This window comes from Castor canadensis, chromosome 15 (genome assembly GCF_047511655.1).
Source record: "Castor canadensis chromosome 15, mCasCan1.hap1v2, whole genome shotgun sequence".
Taxonomy (NCBI): Eukaryota; Metazoa; Chordata; class Mammalia; order Rodentia; family Castoridae; genus Castor; species Castor canadensis.
Genome location: NC_133400.1, coordinates 74,193,822 through 74,217,926, shown reverse-complemented (window position 1 = coordinate 74,217,926; position 24,105 = coordinate 74,193,822). Strand labels below are relative to the sequence as shown.

The 24,105-nt window shown below is 39.8% G+C and overlaps 1 protein-coding gene and 1 pseudogene across 1 annotated transcript in view; one reads left to right on the top strand and one right to left on the bottom strand.

Moving 5' to 3' along the window:
• Window positions 1-5,932: 5,932 nt before the first annotated feature.
• The window catches only part of C15H10orf67 (chromosome 15 C10orf67 homolog), an 84,816-nt gene continuing 66,643 nt past the window's right edge, over window positions 5,933-24,105 (bottom strand). The window contains exons 11-16 of the mRNA XM_074055416.1: window positions 18,207-18,266; window positions 17,426-17,511; window positions 17,289-17,354; window positions 13,063-13,150; window positions 6,169-6,231; window positions 5,933-6,083 (exon numbers count right to left, since the gene is read on the bottom strand). Coding sequence (XP_073911517.1) covers window positions 5,967-6,083; window positions 6,169-6,231; window positions 13,063-13,150; window positions 17,289-17,354; window positions 17,426-17,511; window positions 18,207-18,266 — 480 coding nt within the window. The 3' untranslated portion in view covers window positions 5,933-5,966. The remainder of the gene's footprint in view (window positions 6,084-6,168; window positions 6,232-13,062; window positions 13,151-17,288; window positions 17,355-17,425; window positions 17,512-18,206; window positions 18,267-24,105) is intronic.
• LOC109698742 (heterogeneous nuclear ribonucleoprotein A1-like) lies at window positions 20,285-21,942 on the top strand (annotated as a pseudogene).

Here is a 24,105-nt window from a genome sequence, read left to right as displayed (position 1 = left end):
AAAGCATTCTTGTCTTGTGCCTCATGCATTGGAGTCTTCTATGCCCCAGGTGTGTGCATAAGAACTGTGCTTACTGGCATTTATTAAATGAAACATTGCCTACCTATACTTAAAAGTATCGCTTGACTAAATTAATATAAGACAGTCCATCAAATTAATAAAGTACTTTTTTTTGTCCATACTGGATATTGAACCCAGGGCCCTCGCAAATGCTAGGCAAGTCTCTACCACTGAGCAACAACCCCAGCCCAAGAAAGTACATTTTAAAATAAATATGTATTAGTCTTGAACTTTTTTCTGCTAAATTTTTACAATCCTGCAAATGCAAAGTCGTTACTGACCTATTTATTTCAAAGATTAGTACTGTATTTTCAAAGCAGTACTTTGGGTTAACTTTTTACTTGTCACACTTTTTATGCCTCGCTGTTCTGTGGACAGAATTTTAGTTAGACAGCTTCTTGTTTCTAGCATTACTTGTTTAATCCAGTTGTTTTCCTGACCTTCTATGCCATTGAGAATTCATCGCATTTGGAAGGCTAAATTAGGAGACAGGCTGCTGACCTACCAGACTTTTAATTTATCCTGAATGTTATGACTCAAGTAGAAAATGTCTCTTAGAATGAATATGTAAAAAAGAAGAAGAGGCATGACATCAGCTCAAATCTCCAAGACAAAGATGACACCTGTAACCTAAAAATATGACATTGAAAAACAGGCAAAAGATGACAACAGAGGAAATAGAAAAGTCAGTGGCAGGGCTGGGAATGTAGCTCAGTGGTTGAATGCAAGAAAAGGACAAAAGAAAAGTTAGTAGCAGTGACATCATTTCCAGGTTTCTTACTATACTATGATTAGGTTAATCCTGGTACTTAAGTCATAATTCATTGCTTAAATATTCCTAATTTTTATAGCCCTCAGCTGCATGCTAAAAGATGTTATCTGTTGTCACTGGAGGTGTGACTCAAGTAGGAGAGCACCTGCCTTGCAAGAGTGAAGCCCTGGGTTCAAGCCCCAGTACTGTCAGAAAAAAGATATTTTCAGGCCTATTGCCGGCTGAGATTCCGCCTTTAATTCCAGCACTTGGGAGGCAGACTCAGGAGGATCATGAATTGGAGGTCAACCTGGGCTTACAATAGTGAGATCCTATCTTCCAAAGATGTTATGTGTCATTTATATATAGGAATGTTATAAAATATACATTTGAATGTGGATGTGAAAAAGCTCACATCCACATCCTGTTAACTTACAGGCTTTTATTTTTCTTCTGCCTAGAATTTCTTTTTATCTTTTATCTAAGTTCCAATTTCTCGTGTGATTTTTTATTTTTGCACTTAACAAGGACATTTCAATGGACATTTATTTTGAAATACTTTTCAAGTTTAAAGTTTCAAAAGGTGAAAAATAGTTCTAAAATTATATCTAATACATTGTGGTCATTCTGCCATTCCTTACAAAGCCCTTCAAATCATCTATGGGATGTTTCTTCCCTAGAAATCCCAGAAAACTAACAACACAATGTAATCTAGGTTCAAGTTTGGGTTTCCGATACTGATGTTTGAGTGCTCTCTTCCTGACAAGCCACTTAAAGAGTCACTGTTACTTTGAGGTTTTATCTATGAGATTCGTGTCTTTTGGGCTCATTAAGAACATTTGCAAAGATTACAATGTCAATAGCACCTAATTACTGGGCTGTGAGAAAGGTCTTCATGAGTACATAAAATCTTCAGCAGAGCCGGCCACACAATGGGCGACTCACATCCCGGATTTTATCACGGATAAGTAGCAAACAAATTAATAATCCTACTTGTGCTCTCTTGGGATAATTGCTAGTGCATAAAAAAAAAAAACTGCTTTGAAATTTTGCAAATAGTATTGTACCTTATGTTAAATAATCCTTATGGTAACTGGAATTTATTTATCTCTTAAGGCTTTCTATGTTGTATGAATGACTCTTGCTCTTTCTAGAATTAAGACTTACAAAGTAATAAAAAATCATTTGCAACCTGCTTAGGAAAGACCTACCCTATTCAACACTGTATTAAAATGAATTTTCTATTTTAATTCACTTTTCCTAAAATACCATATGTTTTGATACAAATGGTGGATTTTTTTTTTAAATAGTGAAAATAATAGTAAAGTTTATTAGGAAAGGAATTTAGTATGACAGATAAAAGTGGGGGGAGGGGAAAAAAGGGAGAAACATTTCCTGCTCCCCATCCAGGAAATGGGAATAAAGACTCCTGAATGTTGGATTTTAATTTTGCATCCAGGCTTGGTAGAAAATTAGTTATTAAAAAAGCAAAGGAGAAACTAATTCACTTGCCTACTGCTCAAACATCTTCACGTTCACATAGTGGATTGCAATCCTGAGCTGCCACACTTTAGTTTGGAATTCTATTATGAGTAGCTCAGGAGGAAAAGTAGACACAGAGGGACCAGCTAGGCACCTTTCACTGAGCCTTCTGGGCAGAGTTTCCATCCCATCTCACATAGCCTGGGGGGATGAGATGGAGTCACCCAGTGAGAAAGCAGTTGACCAAGATTGGAGCCAAGTTCTGGCAGTCTCCAAAACCCACATCTGCATCTTGTGTGTCTCCATTGCGTGGAGATGAAATGGGACAATATGGGGTTGTATGCATGAGTCTGGAGTCAAGTCAATATGTCAAGTCAGTGGTGACGGCCCAGGCCCTTGGGCCACTCTGTTGGGTTTCAGTCCCCTGCTTCCTTGTTTGTGGTATAACCTTAGTAGTTTACTAACCCTCACCATAGCCATTTGTCTCATCTGTAAAGCGATGAGACAAATGGGGGAACAAGAGGACTAGGCCTTAGAATTGGGGTGAGAATCAGAGTTAAAGGCTATTATATTAAAAGTATTTCATGGAGTGAAAGACAACCTAAGAACTTTAATCTTTGATGTAACACTAGGGCCTTGCCACAGACAGAACGTTCAACAGGAATTTTTCTTAATGGTTTTTAGACAAAGTCTTACTATGTAGTCCACACTAGCCTTGAACTCATGATCCTTCTGCCTCAGTCTCCCAAGTGCTGGGACTTCAGGTATGTACCACCATGCCCAGCTTGGACATTTTAAATATTAATAATATTCTATTTGCATATTTCTCAAAATGTAACAAAAAGTAACAGTGACATTAAAGTGTTCAATGTGTGGTCCTTCTCACGTAATATTGTAAATACCTCCCTCAAAGATTTGTTTATAAGTTAGATATGTATTAACCATGTGCCTAATACTTCTTTAATATTTATTCATGAATTAACGCTTGAAGATGTTGATGACGTATTAAACTATTTTCTAGTGGCCAGAAAAGGGCACTCAACCTTTCAAAGTACCCTGGGCTCAAAATGACTTGTTTGGCCCTTTGAACATCTGTCCTGCACACCCTCCTCACGGCATTGCCATTAAAGACTGCTTTCTAGTGAGAAGATTCATTTACTCCCCAAATTAACACATTAGTAATTCAGTGTCCCACCTGACATTTGTTTATTTGTTTTTATTCAGTACCATTTATATCTAGTAAATTTTGGATTACCTGGAGCCAACTAACCAGAAACTTCTGTTAACTGATTATTTCTCAACATTATCTTCAGAGGAAGAACATACCATGTGACAGTTGTGTCAGAGATTTATTTCTGTTTTTATTTCCTTTTCATTTTGATCAGAGCTCTAATGGAAATAAACATCAGGGTTCTGTCCAGAGACACCTGGTGTGTCGTTTCTCACCTATGACTCCTCTAACACAGGATAATATTCAGAATACTGAGTTGAGGCATGCTGCAAAGTTGTGCTGGGGCATAAACACAGTTGTATTTGGTTTTCTTAGTATGGCAAAAAAGTGCACTAGTGAATCTTTGGAGGGTTTTGGGGAGACAGATGGAGATAAATGCATTTTCAGATGAACCTTTGAAAAGTGGTTTGCTTGACAGGGGTAAGTCAATTTTCTTTCTTTCTTTCTTTCTCTCTCTCTCTCTCTCTTTTCTCCCTCCCTCCCTCCCTTCTTTCTTTTTCTTTTTTCTCTCTCTTTCTCTTTTCTTTCTTTCCTTTCCTACCTTCTTTCTTTCCTTTCCTACCTTCTTTCTTTCTTCTTCCTTCCTTCTTTCTCTCTCTCTCTCTCTTTCTCTCTCTCTCTGTCTCCCTTCCTCCTTCTCTTCTTTGTTTCTTTCTCTCTCTTTCTTTCTTCTTTCTGGTGCTGGGGATAAAACTCAGGGTGCCATGCATGTTAGTCAAAAGGTCTACTACCCCAACCCTGGGAAGTCAATTTTGGATGCAAAATCCCCAACTGAATTTTGGGGGAAATAATCAAAATTCCAAGTCAACCTCAGATTCCAAATCTACCAATCCACATTTTTGTGATAAATCACGAGTACATTAAGATGTTTTAAAAATAACTTCCTGGATGAGTTGGAATTTCCAGCAAGTCATCAGACCTAGTTTGTTATTCAAACGCTAATCCCTTTAACAGTTTGGCTTGCTAAATTAGTAGATGTGTGCTATGGAGTTCAGTTTCAGCACTGCTGTAATGGAGTTATCAGTCCAGGGACACAGCCAGCACTACAATGGCTGAGATTCCTTTGTCCCTAGGTAGACAGGCACCTGTGGAACCGATGTCACTCATACACACAGCCCCGTGGGGAAAGCTGTCCACTGGACAGAAGAGGAAAGACTTCTCTGAAGTTCTCAAAAACTAGAGAATTCTACAATTAGTGCTCCAGGATTTCAACTCTTATCACACACTTCTTCCTTGCATAATGATGCGTTATTAACAAAGTCTACCTTTAAACATTTCCAGACATGAAAAAGTGAATTATGGATTCTCTTCAGTTATGATAAATAATAATTTGAACTAGCTATGTCATATTTTGTTACTCAGTTTTAAATGATGAATTTCCTTCTTTCCTTTTCTTTTTGTAGTGCTAGGGATTGAACTCAGGACCTCAAGCCTGCTAGGCGAGTGCTTTACCATTAAGCTACATCCACAGTCCAAGAATTTCTTTAAACTCATGTCACTGTCGCTGTCCTGCCTGTAAACAGTTTTGGTCAATACTGGGATTTGAACTCAGGGTCTCATGCTTGCTATTCAGTGCTCAACTCCCTTAGCCCTGTTTTTGTGGAGTTTTTTTGAGATAGGGTCTCCTGAACTATTTGCTTGGGCTGGCTTCAGACCATGATACTCCTAATCGCTGCCTCCCGAGTATCTAGGATTACAGGTATGAGCCACCGGTGCTTGGTTCCTGTAAACATTCTTAGCCAAACTACTCTTAATATAGGTGTCTGAGGAAAAATGCAATAAGCAGGCTTTCTACTTTCCAAGTTCAGAGAAAAGTCTCACAGACACTTATAGACTAAGGGACTTCCAATTAAAAAAAAGTCTAATCTGAAGTGCCTAAGACTGATGGGAGAAAAAATTGCTACAATAATTGAATTTTTCTTCTAATTATTAAATTGGAAAAATAGGAATTTAACAACAGCTTCAGGTTTGTTGACACTTTAATAAAAAAGACATGCAATTCAACTGAAAAAGCTTCTGATTTCAAAGTATGACTAAATTTCCCCCTTTATTTTCTGGCAGCTCTGGGGTTTGAACTCAGGGCTTTGAGTATGGAGGTGAGGTCTTGAAAACTGTTTGCTTGGGCTTACCTTCAACTTCAATCCTCCCTGTCTCAGCCCCCACCTCCAAGTAACCAGGATTACTGGGTGAGCTACTGGTGCCGAGCCACTTTTTTTCCCCTGAGACAGGGTCTCACTATATAACCCAGGTTGGCCTCGAACTCACAATCCTCTAGCCTCTACCTCCTGAGTTCTAGGATCACCAGCATGTGCCACCACACCTGGCCTTAATTTTCAATTAGCAGCAGTCAGTAGTCAGAAATACATATTAACATTCTTTTCATTAGTTTCAGAAACTGGCTGGAGAATACTAAATACCTTAGGGTAAAAAAGAAAAGGGAAGTTAATTTAGCGAAAGTACCCATTCTGTGTGTGAGTCCCTTTTCCAACGGTAAAGATTCTTACCTTTTGGTGTTAGGGTAACCTGGTCGCTGACTATCTCCAATAACTTGTTGTCCATCTGTATGTTAACCAGAAAGTTTCGTTACTGAAGTTCAAAAATACCAAAGGATTAAATGTTTAATAGAGGAAAATGATATACCTACCCCAGAGGAAGATATAGAGTCTGTGCTGGTCTTTTTAGACTGTATGAATAAGGGTTTTGATTTCTGAAACAAATGGAGTAGAAATCGTAGTCACAGCAAGTGGGTGGCGATGGTCTTTAGTCTGCAGTAACTAACTTATTTGCCCAAATATGGATGGGGACACCCTTTCCTTTACACCAAAAGGAGAAAAATAGTCCCAGCAGGTGGGAGGCTGAGGCAGGAGGACCACCTGTGCCAAGGACTTTGCAACTAGCCTGAGAAACAGCAAGAGCCCCATCTCAACAAAACTGAAACAAACCCTAAAAACTCCACAGTCAATAACAATGAAACCCCACAAACAAAAACAAAACAATAGCAACAAAAACAGTGACAAAGATCCCCTTCTTTATTCAGGCTACTTTGAGAGAAAAGTCAAGAACAATGTTTTTCTTGGTGTCCCTTCTGACTCTACTTCTCTACTTCCTTTTGAATGTCCCTGCAACTTGGTCCTCTGTATCTATAAGTACTGCACCTGCAAAACACTACAAAAAAAATTGCTTCGGTATTGAACAGATTCTGGCTTTCCCCTCATCGTTATTCCCTAAATCGAACAGTACAACCATTTACCCAGCATTTGCGTTGTATTAGGTGTACCAGTCATCTAGAGGCGATTGGAAGTCACGGGAGGCTGCGCAAAGGTCACTCACTTCCAAGAACTGTGCCATTTTAAAATAAGCATCTTAGGCATCCATGATCTTGGTGTCCATGGAGGTCCTACAACCAATGCTCCTCGGACATGGAGGGGTTTGTAACTGTAACTCAGACAACTGTGCTTGCAATTGATCAGAACCACACGGTCACCTCCAGCACCGCTCAGCTGCTGCAAGCGACAGCGCTGGTGTCCTGAAGCCCCAAGACCTGGATTGTAAAAAACCATTCAGAGCAGAGTAAATTGTGGCATTAAAAAGGCCCAAGGGAAAAGAATCAAAGGTACACTAAGCACGCTTAGTGAAAATGCCAACGATCTGAGGTCATGTGTGTAGACTGAGAGTTCTGCGAATTTTCTATTCCAAGATTTCTCTCTTGTTGGTGTGTATGCATTTGTACATATGTGCAATGTATGCACATGTGATTTGCATTCATTTTTTTTATCCCCATAGCCTGTTCCTACTCTCCTTTTTTCCCACCCCCAAGAAACTATGTAGATATTTGACACGTATGTTTGATTTGAATGAGACCTTGCAAAATGCGAAATTCTGTGCATGTATTTTAATTTACGTTAATAGTATTGTGTGACATCCTATTTTGTTGATTCTAAGGCATAACCTTCTGATATCTAACTTCCCTAAGACTGGGCCACATCTGACACTGATGGATTATCACAGTGTAATGACATAATGACAGTGCCTTTCTCTCTCTCTCTCTCTCTCTCTCTCTGGCAGTACTGAGGTTTGAACTCAGGGCCTTTGCTTGCCAGGTAGCCACTTTACCAATTGAGCAATGCCCCCAGCTCCCTACCCATTTCTCTTTTAGTGACTTAAAAATTAAGGTAGTGATAATCACATATTAGATTCAAAGTGAAAAACAGTATGCTTGTGTGTTCCCTTCTTCTGTCACCAAGCCCAATGTTTTTAAGATTCATCCATCTTACTATGCATACCAAAATTTTATTGTTTTCTTTTTTTTCCTTGGTGGTACTGAGATTTTTAAGTCAGGGTCTTATGCTTTCTGGGCAAATGCTATACTATTTGAACTGCATGCTAGTCCTTTCGAATTTGTTTTATTTTTCAGATAGTCTCTTGCTTTTGCTTGGCTGGCCTCAGACTGAGATCCTTCTACCTCTACCTCCCAAACAGCTGGGAATACACATGTGTGCCACCATATCTGGCCCTTAAAGTTTATTGCTGCAAAGTGTTGCATAGTACCCCAGGCAGGCATCTGCCCATCTTGCCGTGTCCTTTCCCAAGGTCATCTAAGCCACCATCATCTCTCACCTGCATCATTTTAATAGCTTCCTAGCTTGTTTTTTTGCCCTGTTTTCCTCATCTCTGCCCCATAAAGGCCAGCATTGGTCCTGTAAAGTGATATTGGTTTGCTCTTCTGCTCACAACTCCAAAGATTCTCAATTTTACTTGGAGTAAACAAAACAAAATAAAACAAAACCCTATTGTCCATCTGACCATATTTATAATTATACTCTCTCCTCTGGGTGCCTTGTACACCTCTGTCTTAGAGCATTCCAACAATCCTCTCCCTGTCTGGAAAATCCTGGACTGAGCTATCCTCATGACTCCTTCCCTTACTTCCTTCCTGAAAACGGCAAAGGAAGCCAGTGGCAAGTGTAGGACTGCCTGGAATTTAAGTTCTGTAAGCACTGAGTGCAGAAAAAGGTAGACCTTCTTTAGGAGAAGGCTGAAAAAGGTAAAGCCCTGCTAAAACTGGGGTCTGGAATAGGTGTAGTGTCTTCCCATGGTGAGGGTGAAAGGCAGGTTTGAGCAGTACGTAAGAGAATATAGGTAGCAACCCTGAATTTCCACATCTTCTCCTGTCAAGGATGAGAAAAGCATAAATAAAATGGGAAGTATGGAAAAAAAAACTGTAGAACCAGTGAGATTAAATGGGAAAAGGAAGATCAAACCCATATTATATGAAGCATATGTAGTAACTGGGGCATAGCCCATGTGGTGGAATGCGTGACTAGCCTGTGTGAAATCCTGGGTTCAAACCTTCATGCTTCCCCCACTCCCACCAAAAAAGGAAAGCATATGTGGAATGTGAGAGTCAATCACCATTAAAGAAAATACAATCTTCCACAGAAAAAGAAAAGCTAAATTGGTCTTCATTAACATTAAGAACTTCTAGCTGGGTATCGCAGTACGCTCCTGCAAATCCAGCACTTGGTAAGTTGAGGCAGGAGGATTGCAAGTTCAAGGCCAATCTGGGATACCTAAGGAGACTCCATCTCAAAAAACAAATAAATAATAAAAACTTTTGACTTTCAAGGGATACTGTTCAAAAAAATGGAAGGACAATCTATGCAATGAGAAAAAAATGTTTGCAACACATATATCTGACCAAGAACTTGTATCCAGAATACATAGTAAAATACTACAGCTCAATAACAGTTAAAAATGGGCAACAGTGCAGCATTGTTGTTTAATAAGTAGTTTCAGTTTTGCAAGATGAAAAGAGTTCTGGAGTTCAGTTGCACAGCATGAATGCACTTGACATGAATGGACTATACATTAAAAATGGTTAAAATGGTAAATTTTGTTGTGTGCATTTCACCACCCTCAAAAAAGTTTTGAATACATCCTTTACCAAAGAAGATCTAAGAATAACCCATAAGCTACATGAGAATTATTAATTAATTATCAGGAAAATGGAAATTCAAACTCCAATGAGATATGATTTTAGAATGGCTACAACTTAAAAACTGACACTATCAAGTGAGTAACTGGAATATAGAGCCACAGGAACTCTCAGTCCTTACTGATGGGAGAATAAAATGACAGTCACTTTGGAACAATGGCAGCTTCTTACAAAGTTCAACATACACACTTCCTATGTCCTGTTTATTCCACTCTTACCTGAGAAATGCGAAAATATACTCCATAAATGACTACTTTCTATAGCAGCTTTTTCCATAGTAGCCCCTAAATGAAACATCCCAGGTGTCTAATAAGGGTATAGTGAATAAACAAATGCATTTATTTATACAATAGAACTCTCCTCAGTAAAACAAAGGAGCCACTGAGACACACACACACAATGACACAGATGGATCTTAAGACACCGTGCCACGTAAAATGAAGAAGTAAGAGAGTGTATACTGTAGAATCCCAGCTACAGGACCTGAAGCACAGGCACTCCCCTGCAGTGATAAAAATCACAACAATGGTTATTTGGTGTGCGACTGGAGTGAACTATTACTGGAAAGGGACATGAGGGAAATTTTAAGTGATGGCAACATAGGCCAAAACTCCTCAAATCATACACTTCATTTGCACCCGTCATACCACAAGTAAAATATACCCCAGTAGGAAGAAAGCAGTAAATGCTTTGTTTCATGATGTGTAATTTAAAGGTTGATCTTTCCTTATTAATGTCTACCTTTCTACCCCTTAGGTCAGGCACCATTCTAAGCTCTGAGTCACACGGTGAGTAAGGTGGACCAGTCTGTGATCTCATGGGATCCATACATATTTGTATGCAATAAATATTTGTGGGATGGCCAGGTGTGGGGGCTCATGTCTGTAATCTCAGCTACTGGAGATAGAGATTGGAAGGATCAAGGTTCAAGGCCAGACTGGGTTAAGCAAAAAGTCAGCGAGACCCTATCTCAACAAATAAACCTGGTGTGGTGGCACGCACAGGTCATCCCATCTTCCCAGGAGGCATAAACAGGAGGCTCATGGTCTCGCCAAAACACAAGACCCTACCTGAAAATTAACCGAAGCACGAAGGGCTGGAGGCATGGCTCAAGTGGTAGAGCTGCCACCTACAAGCGCAAGGGCCTGAGCTGGATTGAAAGAGTGACTAGAGTGCTAGGAATGGAAGGACAATGTGACTGCATCACACACTTGTTGTCTTTTCCTTCCCTATCTGTTTTTCTTAAGTATATGCTATCCTCTCTGTTGAGCATGTCGAATGCCGACAAACCGTGTGGATGTGTAGATAAGGAGTCATGAGCCCGGATGGGCAAGCAGTCGCACATAGATACATTCTGGGCTGGATAGAGCACCATCCCTCCCCATGGCCATTTGAGGACAAGGCCAAGAGTTTTCTCAAGATAAAAAGGTTAGATCTAGGGCTGGCAAAGTAGAAGCAGTAAGAGTGTCTGCTGCCAAAAAAAAAAAAAGAAAATTAGAAAAAGAGAAAGACTAGATGTACTAATGTGCTTGAGCTAGCATAACTGAGATTTAGAAGTCTGTTTCATAAAACCCGAACAATTCAAATCTGAACCAGAAAACTGCCAATAACTGTCATTAAAAATTCTGATTTTGAGTGACATGGCCTTCTCATGGGTCCTCCATTTATTTGTTTAGCTGATTAAATATCTAAAATGACACTTAATCCAATTGAAATTGCAACCTTCAGGAAAGAAGAGGAAAAACCAAGAGCTGAAGAAAGACATTGTGTGTTGTTACCTATGTAGACCAGCTCTAGAAATTTCAGGGGAGTCATTTATAAGAATTCTCAACAAGATAAAGATTACTATAGATATTTAGTTAAAATCAGGAATGAATTTAATGTTATCTTGAATTAAGTTCTCTGAACTCCTATAATAATTTAAACTTAGAAAGTGATCTTAAAGTTGAAAATATTACAAAGTTGGCAAATGTTGAAAAATTTTTCTTTTTTTTTTTTGTGGTACTAGGGTTTGAACTCAGGACCTACACCTTGAGTCACTCCACCAGCCTTTTTTTATAATTTTATTTTTGAGATAGGGTCTCTTGAACTATTTCCTGGGGTGGCCTTGAACTGTGATCCTCCTGATTTCTGCCTCCTGGGTACAGGCGTGAGCCACCAGTGCCCGGTGAAAAATTTCTTAAAAGAAAATGATTTTCTTCTTGAGGCAAACCCACGCATTTTATGTTTCTTGTGCCCCCCACAAGAAACTTTCTGACTTGTCCTCAGAAAGTTTCACATCACAGAAGAGGCTCAGAACAGTTGGCATCATGCTGGCTTAGTTATTAGTTGAAATTTTCTGGATGTATTTCTACACTGGCCAGCCTTCACTTTTGTAAGTCCAACTGTCAGGTGAATAACAGTCTACTTCAGCACTGGGCTTTATCTACAGATGACATCAGCTATGGGCTATGGTTAATTATGTCAACCCCTCCTCCTAAAAAGGTGTCTTTGCCCTAGGTTGGCATAATTCATGGTGGTGCTTAGTGGGAGGTCCTCAGGTCATATGGGATGTGTTCTCAGAAGGGAGTTCCATGTGCCATTCTTTGGTTCTCAAGAGAGGGCTATTGAAAAGGAGCAAGTCTGGCTTGTCCTCTTTTCTCTGCTTCCTGACTTGTGATGTGATCACTTGCTCCAATACACATTCCTGCCATTTCTAAGTGCTGAGATGACACAGGCAAAGGATAGTTCTTGTACAAGCCTGAACAATGCACTTTAGACTTTGAAAGTCCACAACTATGAACTAAATAAACCCCTTTTCTTCATCTCTGTTTTTATTATTTATTTATTTATTTTGCAGTGCTGAGGTTTGCACTCAAGGCTTCATGCTTGCTAGACAGGTGCTCCACATTTAAGCCTGTCTCAAGCCTTCAGCAAACCCCTTTTCTTCAAAAGTAGCTGATCCCAGCTATTTTGTTACAGTGAAGAAAAGCTGATGAATAGGACCTCTAATAGGAAAATAAATGATTGCTACTTCTCCCCTTTTTCCTATATATATATATATATATATATATATATATATATATATATTTTTTTTTTTTTTTTTTTTTTTTGGCAGTACTGGGGTTTGAACTCAGGGCCTCATGCTTGCTAGGCAGGTGCTCTACCACTGGAGCCACACCTCCAACCCTACCTCCTTTTTCCTTTAAGAAGCAACTGGATACTGGAGCCTTCAGCTTTGATATTTCCCAACATTCCATCCATGACCACAAATGGATAGACTGACAGATACTCCCAAAATTAGTAGCCCCTCCCCCTCTCAACCATTGTACTGCACTGTATGATTTCATTGTACTATTTCTTTGCACACCGATCTCTCACACTGGACCAACTTCTTTCAGTCCAGGCACTGTGCCTTTTGACCTCAGCATCTAATAGAGTGACTATCATATACTGTCTCCAGAACCCATAATGACAGAGTCTCAGTACTGATACATATGGACAGAAACACATAGGCTTGTTTGTTTAAAGGCATAAAGAGCACCTCAACATTTATGTACTTACAACATAGTTAAAGGATGTATCAGCAAGCAGCGCAAACTGGTGAAACAGCGTGTGTCTTGTAAACATCTCATCCTTAAGGACGTGAAAGCTGCAATAGAAGGAACCGTGAGATAAATGTATGCAAATCATAGAATAAAGAAAATAAGTATTAAGTTAATGTAGTTAGGACATGCATTAAAAATTTTAAATACCACCAAATAGAAATTTAAGCCAGGCATCTGGTACACACCTGCAATCCCAGCACTCAGGAGGAGGAGGCAGAAGGATTGTGAATTTGAGACCAGCCTAGGATACACAGGGAGACTCTATCTCAACAAACAAAAAAAAACCAAAACAAAACAAAATTCAGGTAAATGAATTAATTCTTCCCTTTAAAAAATTATATTATTTTATATTTCCCAACATCCTTCAGAAATGTCTGTTTCTAGATTTAAGGCAATAAATACGCAAGATGAGCCTGGAACAGTTTATTCAACTAGAAATCAAGGGAGCATCAAAGATTGCATCACAACAAGACAGTAATCAACTTGAGAGGGCTCTCATTGACTGCTTATTGGAGAAAAAAAAGCATCAAAAATAACAAGGACGACAATTGATCGAAACTACAAATATATTTACAATTTAGGAAATTTCCAGCTCATCCCCAAACACAAATGATGCTAAAATTAGAAGATCCACTGTGAGGAATATGTCCTCTGAAGAGAAAACCAGAAGTATGGCTGGATAACATTTTCTAGTGCCTAGAAGGAAGCAAAAAAGTCACAGCAAGACTTGGGGAGTGATAGAGTGCTTGCCTAGCATGGCTGGGTTTGATCCCTACCACTGTAAAAAAAACCATCACAGCATTCAGATACACTGAAGCCTCTTTGAAGAGATGTGTTGTGCGACTCATGAATCTTCTCAGCTACCTCAGTAAGAGTCCAAGATACAGATGAGATTATATAGGAAAGACCTGAGGACAAGCTTCTGGACTAATGAAGTGACTCTCCATCACATGCATGAAAGACACACAAGAATTTTGAGAATGTTATACCAGCAAAAACACTGCCAATTTGCCCTTAAAAGGACAGAGAGAGAGAGAGAGAGAAATGTAAGAAGTCTATTGATCTTCCACAATGATATAAGCAGGAAACAGATAAATAAAACTACTCAGTTAGGAACATAAAACATGCTATCTTTTATGAAAAAGGAAGGATAACTCAGAGAGCAGTGCCTTGGGTCCAGAGGATCAAGTCTTGAGACACAGAAAATTAATTATTCCTAAACTTGGAAACCAATGGAGCTTGTCATGCTGAATTTCAAAACCATTAGAACTAATGACTCAGTTTTTCCTTCTTGAATAAGAATTATATTCTTATTCCTGAATTCTTGAATAAGAATTATAGCTTCACAAGTCCACAGATAGAGAGGGACTTTGCCTCAGGATGGGCTATAATCAGAGCCTCGCCAATAGCTAATTTAGATAGTGGGAATTAGAACTTTTAGCTTATGGCACTTAGGTAAGCTTTTGGACTTGAGTTGATGTTATAATGGGTTGAGATTCTCAAGTACATTGGGGTGGAGTAAAACCATTTTGCATGTGGAAGAAGTATAGACATTAGGAAGATAGACATTAGGTGGTAGACTGAATATTGCCCTCCACCAAAATAACCACTTCCTAATTCCTGGAACCTGTAAGCATGTTACCCAATGTAGTAAAAGGAACTTTACGGTTAAGAATAAGGTAAGGATTTTGAGATGGAGTGACTATTCTGGATTATTTTGTGGGCCCAATGTGATTACCAGGGTACTTATAGAAGGAAACAAGGCAATCAGAGTAGATAAAGGAGAGGCAGTATGAGTGAGTGCAAAAGCCTCTAAAAGTTGAAAGAGGCAAAGAACTGATTATCTCCGGGGCTGCAGAAGGAACCAGCTTGGATGTGGATTTGTCCCTGTAAGAATCCTTTTGGATTTTTGACCTCCTGACTGTGTCATTTTAAACCACTCAACTTGTGGTAACTTGTTATATCAACAATAAGAAAGTAATACTCAGGTTGAAGAATAGCTTTATATCAATAATTTGGAAAAAATACATGATTGACCAATGTCATGAAAAAAAAAAAAAAGACAGCCAAAATAAAAATGAAGAAGAAGAAAAACCTTTACTAGTTTTAAGTCCTTTAAACAAAAAGAAGCAGGGGCTGAGATTGTAGCTCAGGAGTGGAGCACTTGTCTGGTACTCACAAGACCCTGGGTTCCTTCCCCAGCAGTGCAAACAAGAACTAGTAAGCAAACAAAAATAGTCAACAGCTTAAATTTTGTTCATAAAGATAATATGCAGTCCAGTTAATTTAAAACTGAGTTTTACTAGATGTGCTAAGAACAAATAATTATTACTTTATCCCCCAAATCTCAGAACTGATATTAAGAAGCCAGTGTCCCCTTGGTACCAGCAGTAGTCAAGGACAAGAGAAGCTAAAAAACAGTTAAATGTCATTCTCGTTCATAATCATAGAAAATTCTGGGCTCCATCCCAGCACCATCAAAAAAAGGAAAGAACAGAAGGAAAGAAGGAAGGAAGGAAGGAAGGAAGGAAGGAGGAAAGGATGGAAGGAGGGAGAGAGGGAGGGAAGGAGGTAAAGAAAGGAAGGAAGGAAGGAAGGGAAAGAAAGAAACAGAGAAAGAAAGAAAGGGACAGAGGGAGGGAGGGAGGGAGGAAAGAAGGAGCATTCTTGAAATAGCACCAATGGATTTGCAATTCCTAGAAGAAGTAGGGTCTTGGATCATCATCACCATCAATGGAAACACTGAGCTTCATGAGTCAGCTTCACGCTCTCTTCAACTACCAAGAGTCTAGATCTACTCTGGTTTGGCTCATGCATTTCATAAGAAACTTGAATTTCACAGAAGAAGAAAATGAATGCTTCATGAGTACACTCAGGTGAACATGAGATATACTGACTGTTTTTGAATGAGGAAAAAACATTGATCAAATGCTGAGGGTTTTTTTTTTTTATATACCACTACCTTCCACAGGCTGAGAACAACACCACAAGAGTTTACATTTGTCTTGTGTGAAACCACATAGACCCAGGAGGGCAGGTGTACCAGAGAGGACAGGTGTACCAGAAAAACTGCTCGTACTCTTGGGACAAAGGAAGCAAGCTAGGAATCAGAGAAGGAAGGAAAATGGATAGAGAAGATGAAAAAAGAAGCAGAGCAGAGTTTCTGTTTTCCTAAATGCCTCTCTTCCCAAATCTAAGAATGACGGGTTGTACAACAGGTGACAAGGTGAGGAGGGAGTGAGTAGAGCAAGTCTGTTCCTGACACAGGTTTGCTAAATTTCTGGAATGGTGGTCCGGTGCTCCTGAGTAGGGTAAGATCAGAAGTGCTTACGGTATACAGTGCAAATGGAGGGTATTATGGGCCCATGACATCCTGTGCAAGCTGCAAGCTTGGCCTACACTGACCTATAACAGCCCCACACTGAATCAATCATGCCTTGTAGGCTGCTTGACTATTGAGACTCTTGCAAGAAAACTTCCAACATGTGATAACCAAGAAAATGACAGAAAACAGGAACACAGATTTGTAATGTTAACATGTTAGAATGGGGGGAAGTAGGGATCTACCCTACTTGGTATTGCTGTTAGGCTTCTCAGAATTTTACAGTTTTGTTTTCACCACCTTAAAAAAAAAGACAAAGAGGAACAATTAAATGACTATGTGGGTGAAAAACATTGGGATAGAAAGGAGCTGGCGCTGTTTTGTCTGGAAAAGAAAAGTGGGGAGGTCTTAGTCTAAGAAGCAATTTTCCAAAGATGATGTAGACCTGTTGTAGAGCGCCATGTACAAATGGCTCTAATGAGGAAGATGTCCAGGTAGGTCTGACTAAACCAGGTATCAGGAGAGTCTGTCTTGTTGAGCTTTGAAAGTTCAAATACTAAGAAAAGAAATGAAGTAGAGTCTTGAATTCACTTTTTAAATGACTTTCATTTCTATTTTAGGTCAAGTATTTTGCATTTCTTGTTAAATGTATATGGAGGCACTTAACATTAATTAATATGTAAAGAAAAATAAAAGGTTCCTAACTTCAAAAGATGAGTAGTTTAGGACTAGGGGCATGGTAGAGCACTGACCTAGCAAGCACACTAGGCACCGAGTTCAAATCCTAGCACCTCCAATATAAATAAGTAAAAAGATGAGTAGCTGCATTTTTAGAATTTGTATGCATTGCCATACTATACCTGTTCCTGAGGATGAGGAATTTCCTCTCCCAGTTTCTGTTTATCCGGTCTGCTTCCTTTCTAAATCTGTAATAAATGTAGATGGTTAGCTAGCATATTAGGTACAAACAGGCAATAACAAATCGCTGCCCCAGTACCTTTCTAACTTCTTTTTCTCAGTTTCTAGGGTAGCCTTTAATCCTTCTACTTGTAACTCCAGATCTCTCTTGATTTTATCTTCTTCCTTTCAATAGAAAACAAATGAAAGGGTTAATTCTGTGAACAATATACCCTGCTTTTCCCTAAATCAGAAAAAGCTGTTTTTTATTAAACAACATGCACATTTTGTACTATCAAAAGTAATCTGACAAGCAATGAGATTTACTTGCAAATTCCTATAAATTGGAAGAATTTAAGGTCCTATGCCTCCCTTTCCTGTAAATGATGAACTTAAAACAATTGTTTTTAATCTCCATCACCTCAACCTCCACCAAGCAGCCCTTTTTCTAAGTCACTTCCCCCTCGTTTTTTGAGGTCTCTTTCTCTCTCTTCCTTCTTCATAGGTGGTAGTTACCCACAGTTACCCTAGCTCCTATTTCTATCAGAACAGTTCTCAGGAAAGGGTCTGACTAGTTCAATTGCACCAAAGCTTTATGCCTTTTTTTCAGTGTTGCTCAGATTTGGCAAGAGGACAAAGATTTTAGCAAAAGGAAGGACTCTCTAACAGTGGAATTGTAAGCATGTCAAAAATGAGAGCTTTGCGGGAGCTTGGGGGGGTGTACTATAAAATCACACCAAAGAGGCAATCGGGCCTTCTGTTTCTTCATAAGACTTACTCTCAGTGTGGCTTCCAAAGATACTGTTACTTCCTATGAACAGCCAGAATCACAATAAATAGTAAGTAAGTCCATAATAATGGTCTATTAGTCATTTTTGTACCTTAGGCAATGTTTGCAACTTCTTTCCTTCAGACACCAAAACAGGTGCTTTATCTTTAACCTGAAAAGAAAAATAAGCCAAGGTAAACATGACATTTCAAATGAATGCATAAGGACATGTTCTCCTGCAGTGCAGAGGAAGGAAACAGATTTGAAATATGCTTACCGTAGCCCAGAGGTCTTCTCTGACTTATCTAGTTTGCAAAATTGGCTGTTCACAAACCACATTTGCAATGAAAGAACAGCTCATTACAAACAACTCTCCCATTCCTGCTTTTAAGAATGTATTTTGTTGCCATTAGAGAACAAATCTTACCCTATCAACTCTTCAAAAAAGATAAAGTAGGCAGTTATTATCCAATGAAGCTATGAGTGTAAAAACTTTATTTCATTTTTATTAGCATATATTCATTGAACAGGAGGGATTCATTGTGACAATTCTGAATAGCCTTACATTGTACATTGGTTAAATTGCCCCCGTAATCTCCTCCCCCGAAAAACTTATTTTTAAATGATATGTAATGAATTTTCACTATTGTACCCCCTTTGTGGAAGGGACACCAGGTTATGTGAAGGTGAGACAATATAGTGGATATAAAAGTCTTGGCATGGTTGGCGAGGTAGCTCAGTGGTAGAGCGCTTGGCTAGACTCCTGGGTTCCATCCCCAGCACATACCCACACCCACACCCACACCCACACACACACGCACATACACACACATGCACACAGGCAGTCTTCTTGGTTAATAATCCCTATATTTCTATATGATAACAGAAAACTTGCTTCTTATTTCCTCCACTACCTTCTCTGAGAAGGCTTGGTGACCCTCAAAGCTGGAAGGGCTGTTACCCTTCTTGGTGGGGTTGACTCTGTCAAGGAAAGTCTGCAGACAGGGGTGGGAGTAGGTGTTTGTCAGAGAGAGCTAAATAGTTCTGTAGCATACAGGTCAATGAACCTAGCGTTGCCTCAAGAGCCAGAGGTGAGGGTTGGGGTGAATGTCTGGGGCAAAAGCATGTGGCAGGAAGTGCTAGTGTTCACCAGACATCTGGTGAGCAAGGGCGAATGCTCAATCTGAACTGACATGTTGGTGAAATAGGCTCTCCGCATGATTCATCTTCCTAACCTCCTCAAACTCACCTATGCACGGGTATAATATCAGTGGGAAGCTTCAACAGGAATTGCACAATCAGGTTGGATTCCTTTCTAATTAAAGAAAATGCAAACTGGATGGCCAGCAGAATGCAAAGAGATTCAGAAACTGAATTCACTCAGCAAAAGGAGGAGCCCGGCACAGCAGCAATCAGAAGGTAAATGTGGTGGGACAGGCTTTAGGTTACGATAAGCACCAAATACAGGTTTGAGCCAAATTTCCATCCATCTGAAGGAATATGAAGGACCTGACAAAGAGGGGCAGAGAGAATCCAGCTGACATCAGTTGCCACAAACACAGATAATCCTAGCTACAAGCTCACACCTGTAATCCTAGCTATTTGGAGGCAGAGATCAGGAGGATCATGGTTTGAGGCCAGTGGAGGTAAAAAGTTCTCAAGACCTCATCTCAACCTGTAGCAAGGCACCTGTCATCCCTGGTACATAGAGAAGCATAAATAGGAGAATTGTGGTCCAGGCCAGCCCAGGGTAAAAAGTAAGACACTATATCTAAAATAACCCAAGGAAAAACATCTGGAGGTATGGCTCAAGCAGTAGAGCACCTACCTAGCAAGCCCAAAGCTCTGAGTTCAAAACCCAGTGTGCAAAAACAAAGCAAATAACAAAATCTGTATTAACACCCATAAAAACTACAACTTACTGCATTCCAGTTGCATACCAGGTAGTTCACGTACATTATCATTTATGTCTGTATCCTGGCCTTTTCATGTCTTCATTCATATTACTTTAGCTATTTAATGGCAGAAGATGCATACACATATTTAAAAAATAAACCTTGAATAGTATGCACAAACAAAACTCTCACCTGCCAGAAGCTAGGAGTTTTGTTATTTTCCCTTTCATTAAAAAAGTATCTTTGCGGCAGATACGGTCGTTAGCTTACTCCTTTCTGTCCGTGGACCCGGCGGAGGAAGCATCGCTTAAGCCTTTCTTCCCACTGCCGTTATGTCTAAGTCGGAGTCTCCTAAACAGCCCGAGCAACTGCGGAAGCTCTTTATCGGAGGGCTGAGCTTTGAAACGACCGATTAGAGTCTGAGGAGCTATTGTGAGCAATGGGGAACGCTCACTGACTGTGTGTTAATGAGAGATCCAAACACCAAGCACTTTGGATTTGTCACTTATGCCACTGTGGAGGAGGTGGATGCGGCTATGAATGCAAGGCTACATAAGGTGGACGGAAGAGCTGTGGAACCAAAAAGAGCTGTCTCAAGAGAACATTCTCAAAGACCGGGTGCCCACTTAACTGTGAAAAAGATCTTTGTTGGTGGCATTAAAGAAGACACTGAAGAACATCACCTGAGAGATTATTTTGAACAGTATGGAAAAATCGAAGTGATAGAAATCATGACAGACGGAGGCAGTGGAAAGAAAAGGGGCTTTGCTTTTGTCACCTTTGATGACCATGACTCTGCGGATACGATCGTCATTCAGAAATACCGTACTGTGAATGGCCACAGCTGCGAAGTAAGGAAAGCCCTGTCGAAACAAGAGATGGCTAGTGCTTCATCTAGCCAAAGAGGTCGAAGTGGTTCTGGAAACTTTGGTGGTGGTCGTGGAGGTGGAGTTGGTGGCAATGACAATTTTGGTCGGGGAGGAAACTTCAGTGGTCGAGGTGGCTTTGGTGGTAGCCGTGGTGGTGGTGGTGGATATGGTGGCAGTGGGGATGGCTGCAATGGATTTGGTAAGGATGGAAGCAATTTTGGAGGTGGTGGAAGCTACAATGACTTTGGCAATTACAACAATCAATCTTCAAATTTTGGACCCATGAAGGGAGGAAACTTTGGAGGCCGATACTTTGCTAAACCACGAAACCAAGGTGGCTATGGTGGTTCCAGCAGCAGCAGTAGCTATGGCAGTGGCAGAAGGTTTTAATTTCCAGGAAACAAAGCTTAGCAGGAGAGGAGAGCCAGAGAGGTGACAGGGAAGCTACAGGTTACAACAGATTTGTGAACTCAGCCAAGCACAGTGGTGGCAGGGCCTAGCTGCTACAAAGAAGACATGTTTTAGACAATACTCATGTGTATGGGCAAAAAACTTGAGGACTGTATTTGTGACTAATTGTATAACAGGTTATTTTAGTTTCTGTTCTGTGGAAAGTGTAAAGCATTCCAACAAAGTGTTTTAATGTAGACTTTTTTTTTTTGCACCCACGCTGTTGATTGCTAAATGTAATAGTCTGATCATGACGCTGAATAAATGTGTCTTTTTTTTTTAAATGTGCTGTGTAAAGTTAGTCTACTCTGAAGCCATCTTGGTAAACTTCCTAACGGTATGAAGTTAGAATTCCTTCAGGGTGATGCCAAGTTCCACTTGAAATTTACTTGCAACTGCTTGGGTGGAGAGAAGCATTGTCTTCAGAAACCTTGGTGTAGAGTGTGACCTTAGGAATTTCTTGAAAGGGTCACCCAAGAAAAGTCACTGAATTATTGGTTAAAAACAATTGTTGGCACATCCTATGCAATATCTAAATTGGATAATGGTACCAGATAAAATGATAGATGGGAATGAAGCTTGTGTATCATCCATTATCATGTGTAATCAATAAACGATTTAATTCTCTTGGAAAAAAAAAAGTATCTTTGCTGGCGGGTATTGAACCTGGGGCTTTGTACAGGTTAAGCACATGCTATATCTCTGTGGCATGTTCCCAACCCCTCCCTCCAGTGTGACTCATCATTGTTATTATAAATAAATACTATCCTTTATTAATTTGGGCTCCTCAACTAGACAGATGAAAAATTTAGGTCATTCATGCTAGCTTCTCTTCTACTGACTCTCTCTCCTGCATCTGCTCATATATTTTTTTTCCTGGCAGTGCTGGGGCTGGAACCTAGGGCCTTTCAATTGCACATGCTAGACAATCACTGTATTACCAAGCCACATACCCAGCCCTTCAGTTTTTTATTTGCATATGTCTAGCTCTTCTTGTGGTTGCTTTTGTTATGACCTTTTTTTTTGTGTGTGGTACTGGGGTTTGAACTCAGGGCCTCACACTTGCTAGGCAGTTGTTCTACCATTTGAGCTGTTCTCCCAGTCTACTTTTGTTATGACTTTACTATTTGTAAATTTCTATAACTTGATTTTTTTTTTAAAGTACTAGGGTTTGAAATCAGGGCCCATACTTTGAGCCACTCCAGCAGCCCTTTTTTAGGGTGAGTTTTTCCAGAACTATTTGCCTGGGGCTGGCTTCGAACAAAGCAATCCTCCTGATCTCTGCCTCCTGAGTAGCTAGAATTGCAGGTGTGAACCACTGGCACCCAGCTTCTATAACTTGATTTATTAACTTCATATAGGGAAACTCAGTTTTACTTTTTAAAAAAAATACTTCTCACTCCTCTGACCTCTTGATTTTAGAAGGAATGTCCTGTGACATTGGTCATAGCATTGTTTTCTAATTGTGACAGTCTTCATGCTTTCTTTATCAATTTCCACATTGATTCTGAAACTTGAAATATAATAAATAACATTTATGCTATGTTTATGTTCCTACAGAACCAGGCAGTGTTCCTGGATCCATAGAGAAAGGGGATATCAACTTGTTCCTGCAACTCTGCCTAAAAACAGACCCTTCCAAATGGATCACAGGTCAACCAAGTAGCTCATGTGCCAACCAGACGATATGTGTCAACCGAGTGATCATATCAGGGCTTAATTTTTCCAGCTCCCCTCACTTCTGAGTCATTCTTAGTTTCCTCTTTTGTGTCCTTATCACCTGTGTGTTCAATTCCTTCATGGTTCCCTAGAGTATATCTTTGGGTTTCATGAATGGTGAACTTTTTACAAATTCAATAATATCTCTATTTTGCATATACGCACAATTGACATTTTATCTGGGCATAATCCTTAGGTTTCAAACTATATCTTTTCCTGTTTTTGGTGGTATTGGGCTTTGAACTCAGGGCCTCATGCTTTGCTAGTCAGGTGCTCTACTGCTGAGTCACTCCACCAACCCTATATATATATATTTTTTTGTTGTTGTTCCATTATATTTAAACTATTCTTTCCTTCTTTCTCTCTCTCAATTCTTTTTTTTTTTTTTTGCAGTACTGGGGCTTGAACTCAGGGCCTACACCTTTAGCCACTCCACCAGCCCATTTTTTGTGATGGGGTTTTTCAAGATAGGGTCTCATGAACTACTTGCCTGGGCCGGCTTTGAACCACAATCCTCCTGATCTCTGCCTCCTGAGTAGCTAGGATTACAGGTGTGAGCCATCAGTGCCTGGTAGATATTCTGTTTTTTATTTTCGATGCTGCAGATCAAACCCAGGGCCTGTGCATGCCAGGCAAGTGCTCTACCACTGAGCTACATCCCCAGTCCTTGTTTTTCAGAGACAGGATCTCATTACATAGTTTAGGCTGCCCTTGAACTGGGGATCCTCTGCCCCACCTTCTGAGTGCTGGGATTACAGGTGTGTGCCACCCCCACCTGGCTTCTTTTGCAAATTCTGCTTAGCACTTGGTAATTCTTTCCACATGAAAATTAATGTCCCTTTGGATTTTGTTCAGTTTCTTCTATTTATTGCCTTGGTTCCATAGTATCTGTTTTGCTTTTAGAAAATCCTAGTTATAAGGTATTAGACCTCTTGGATCTATCCTCCATATGTTAACTTTTGTCATAATTTCTATATACCCACTTTGTACTATGTTCTAGGTTCCCTTCACTCTGTCTTCCAGATTATTAATTAGGTCTTATACTGTATCAATTTTATTATTCACCCTGCCCATGTCT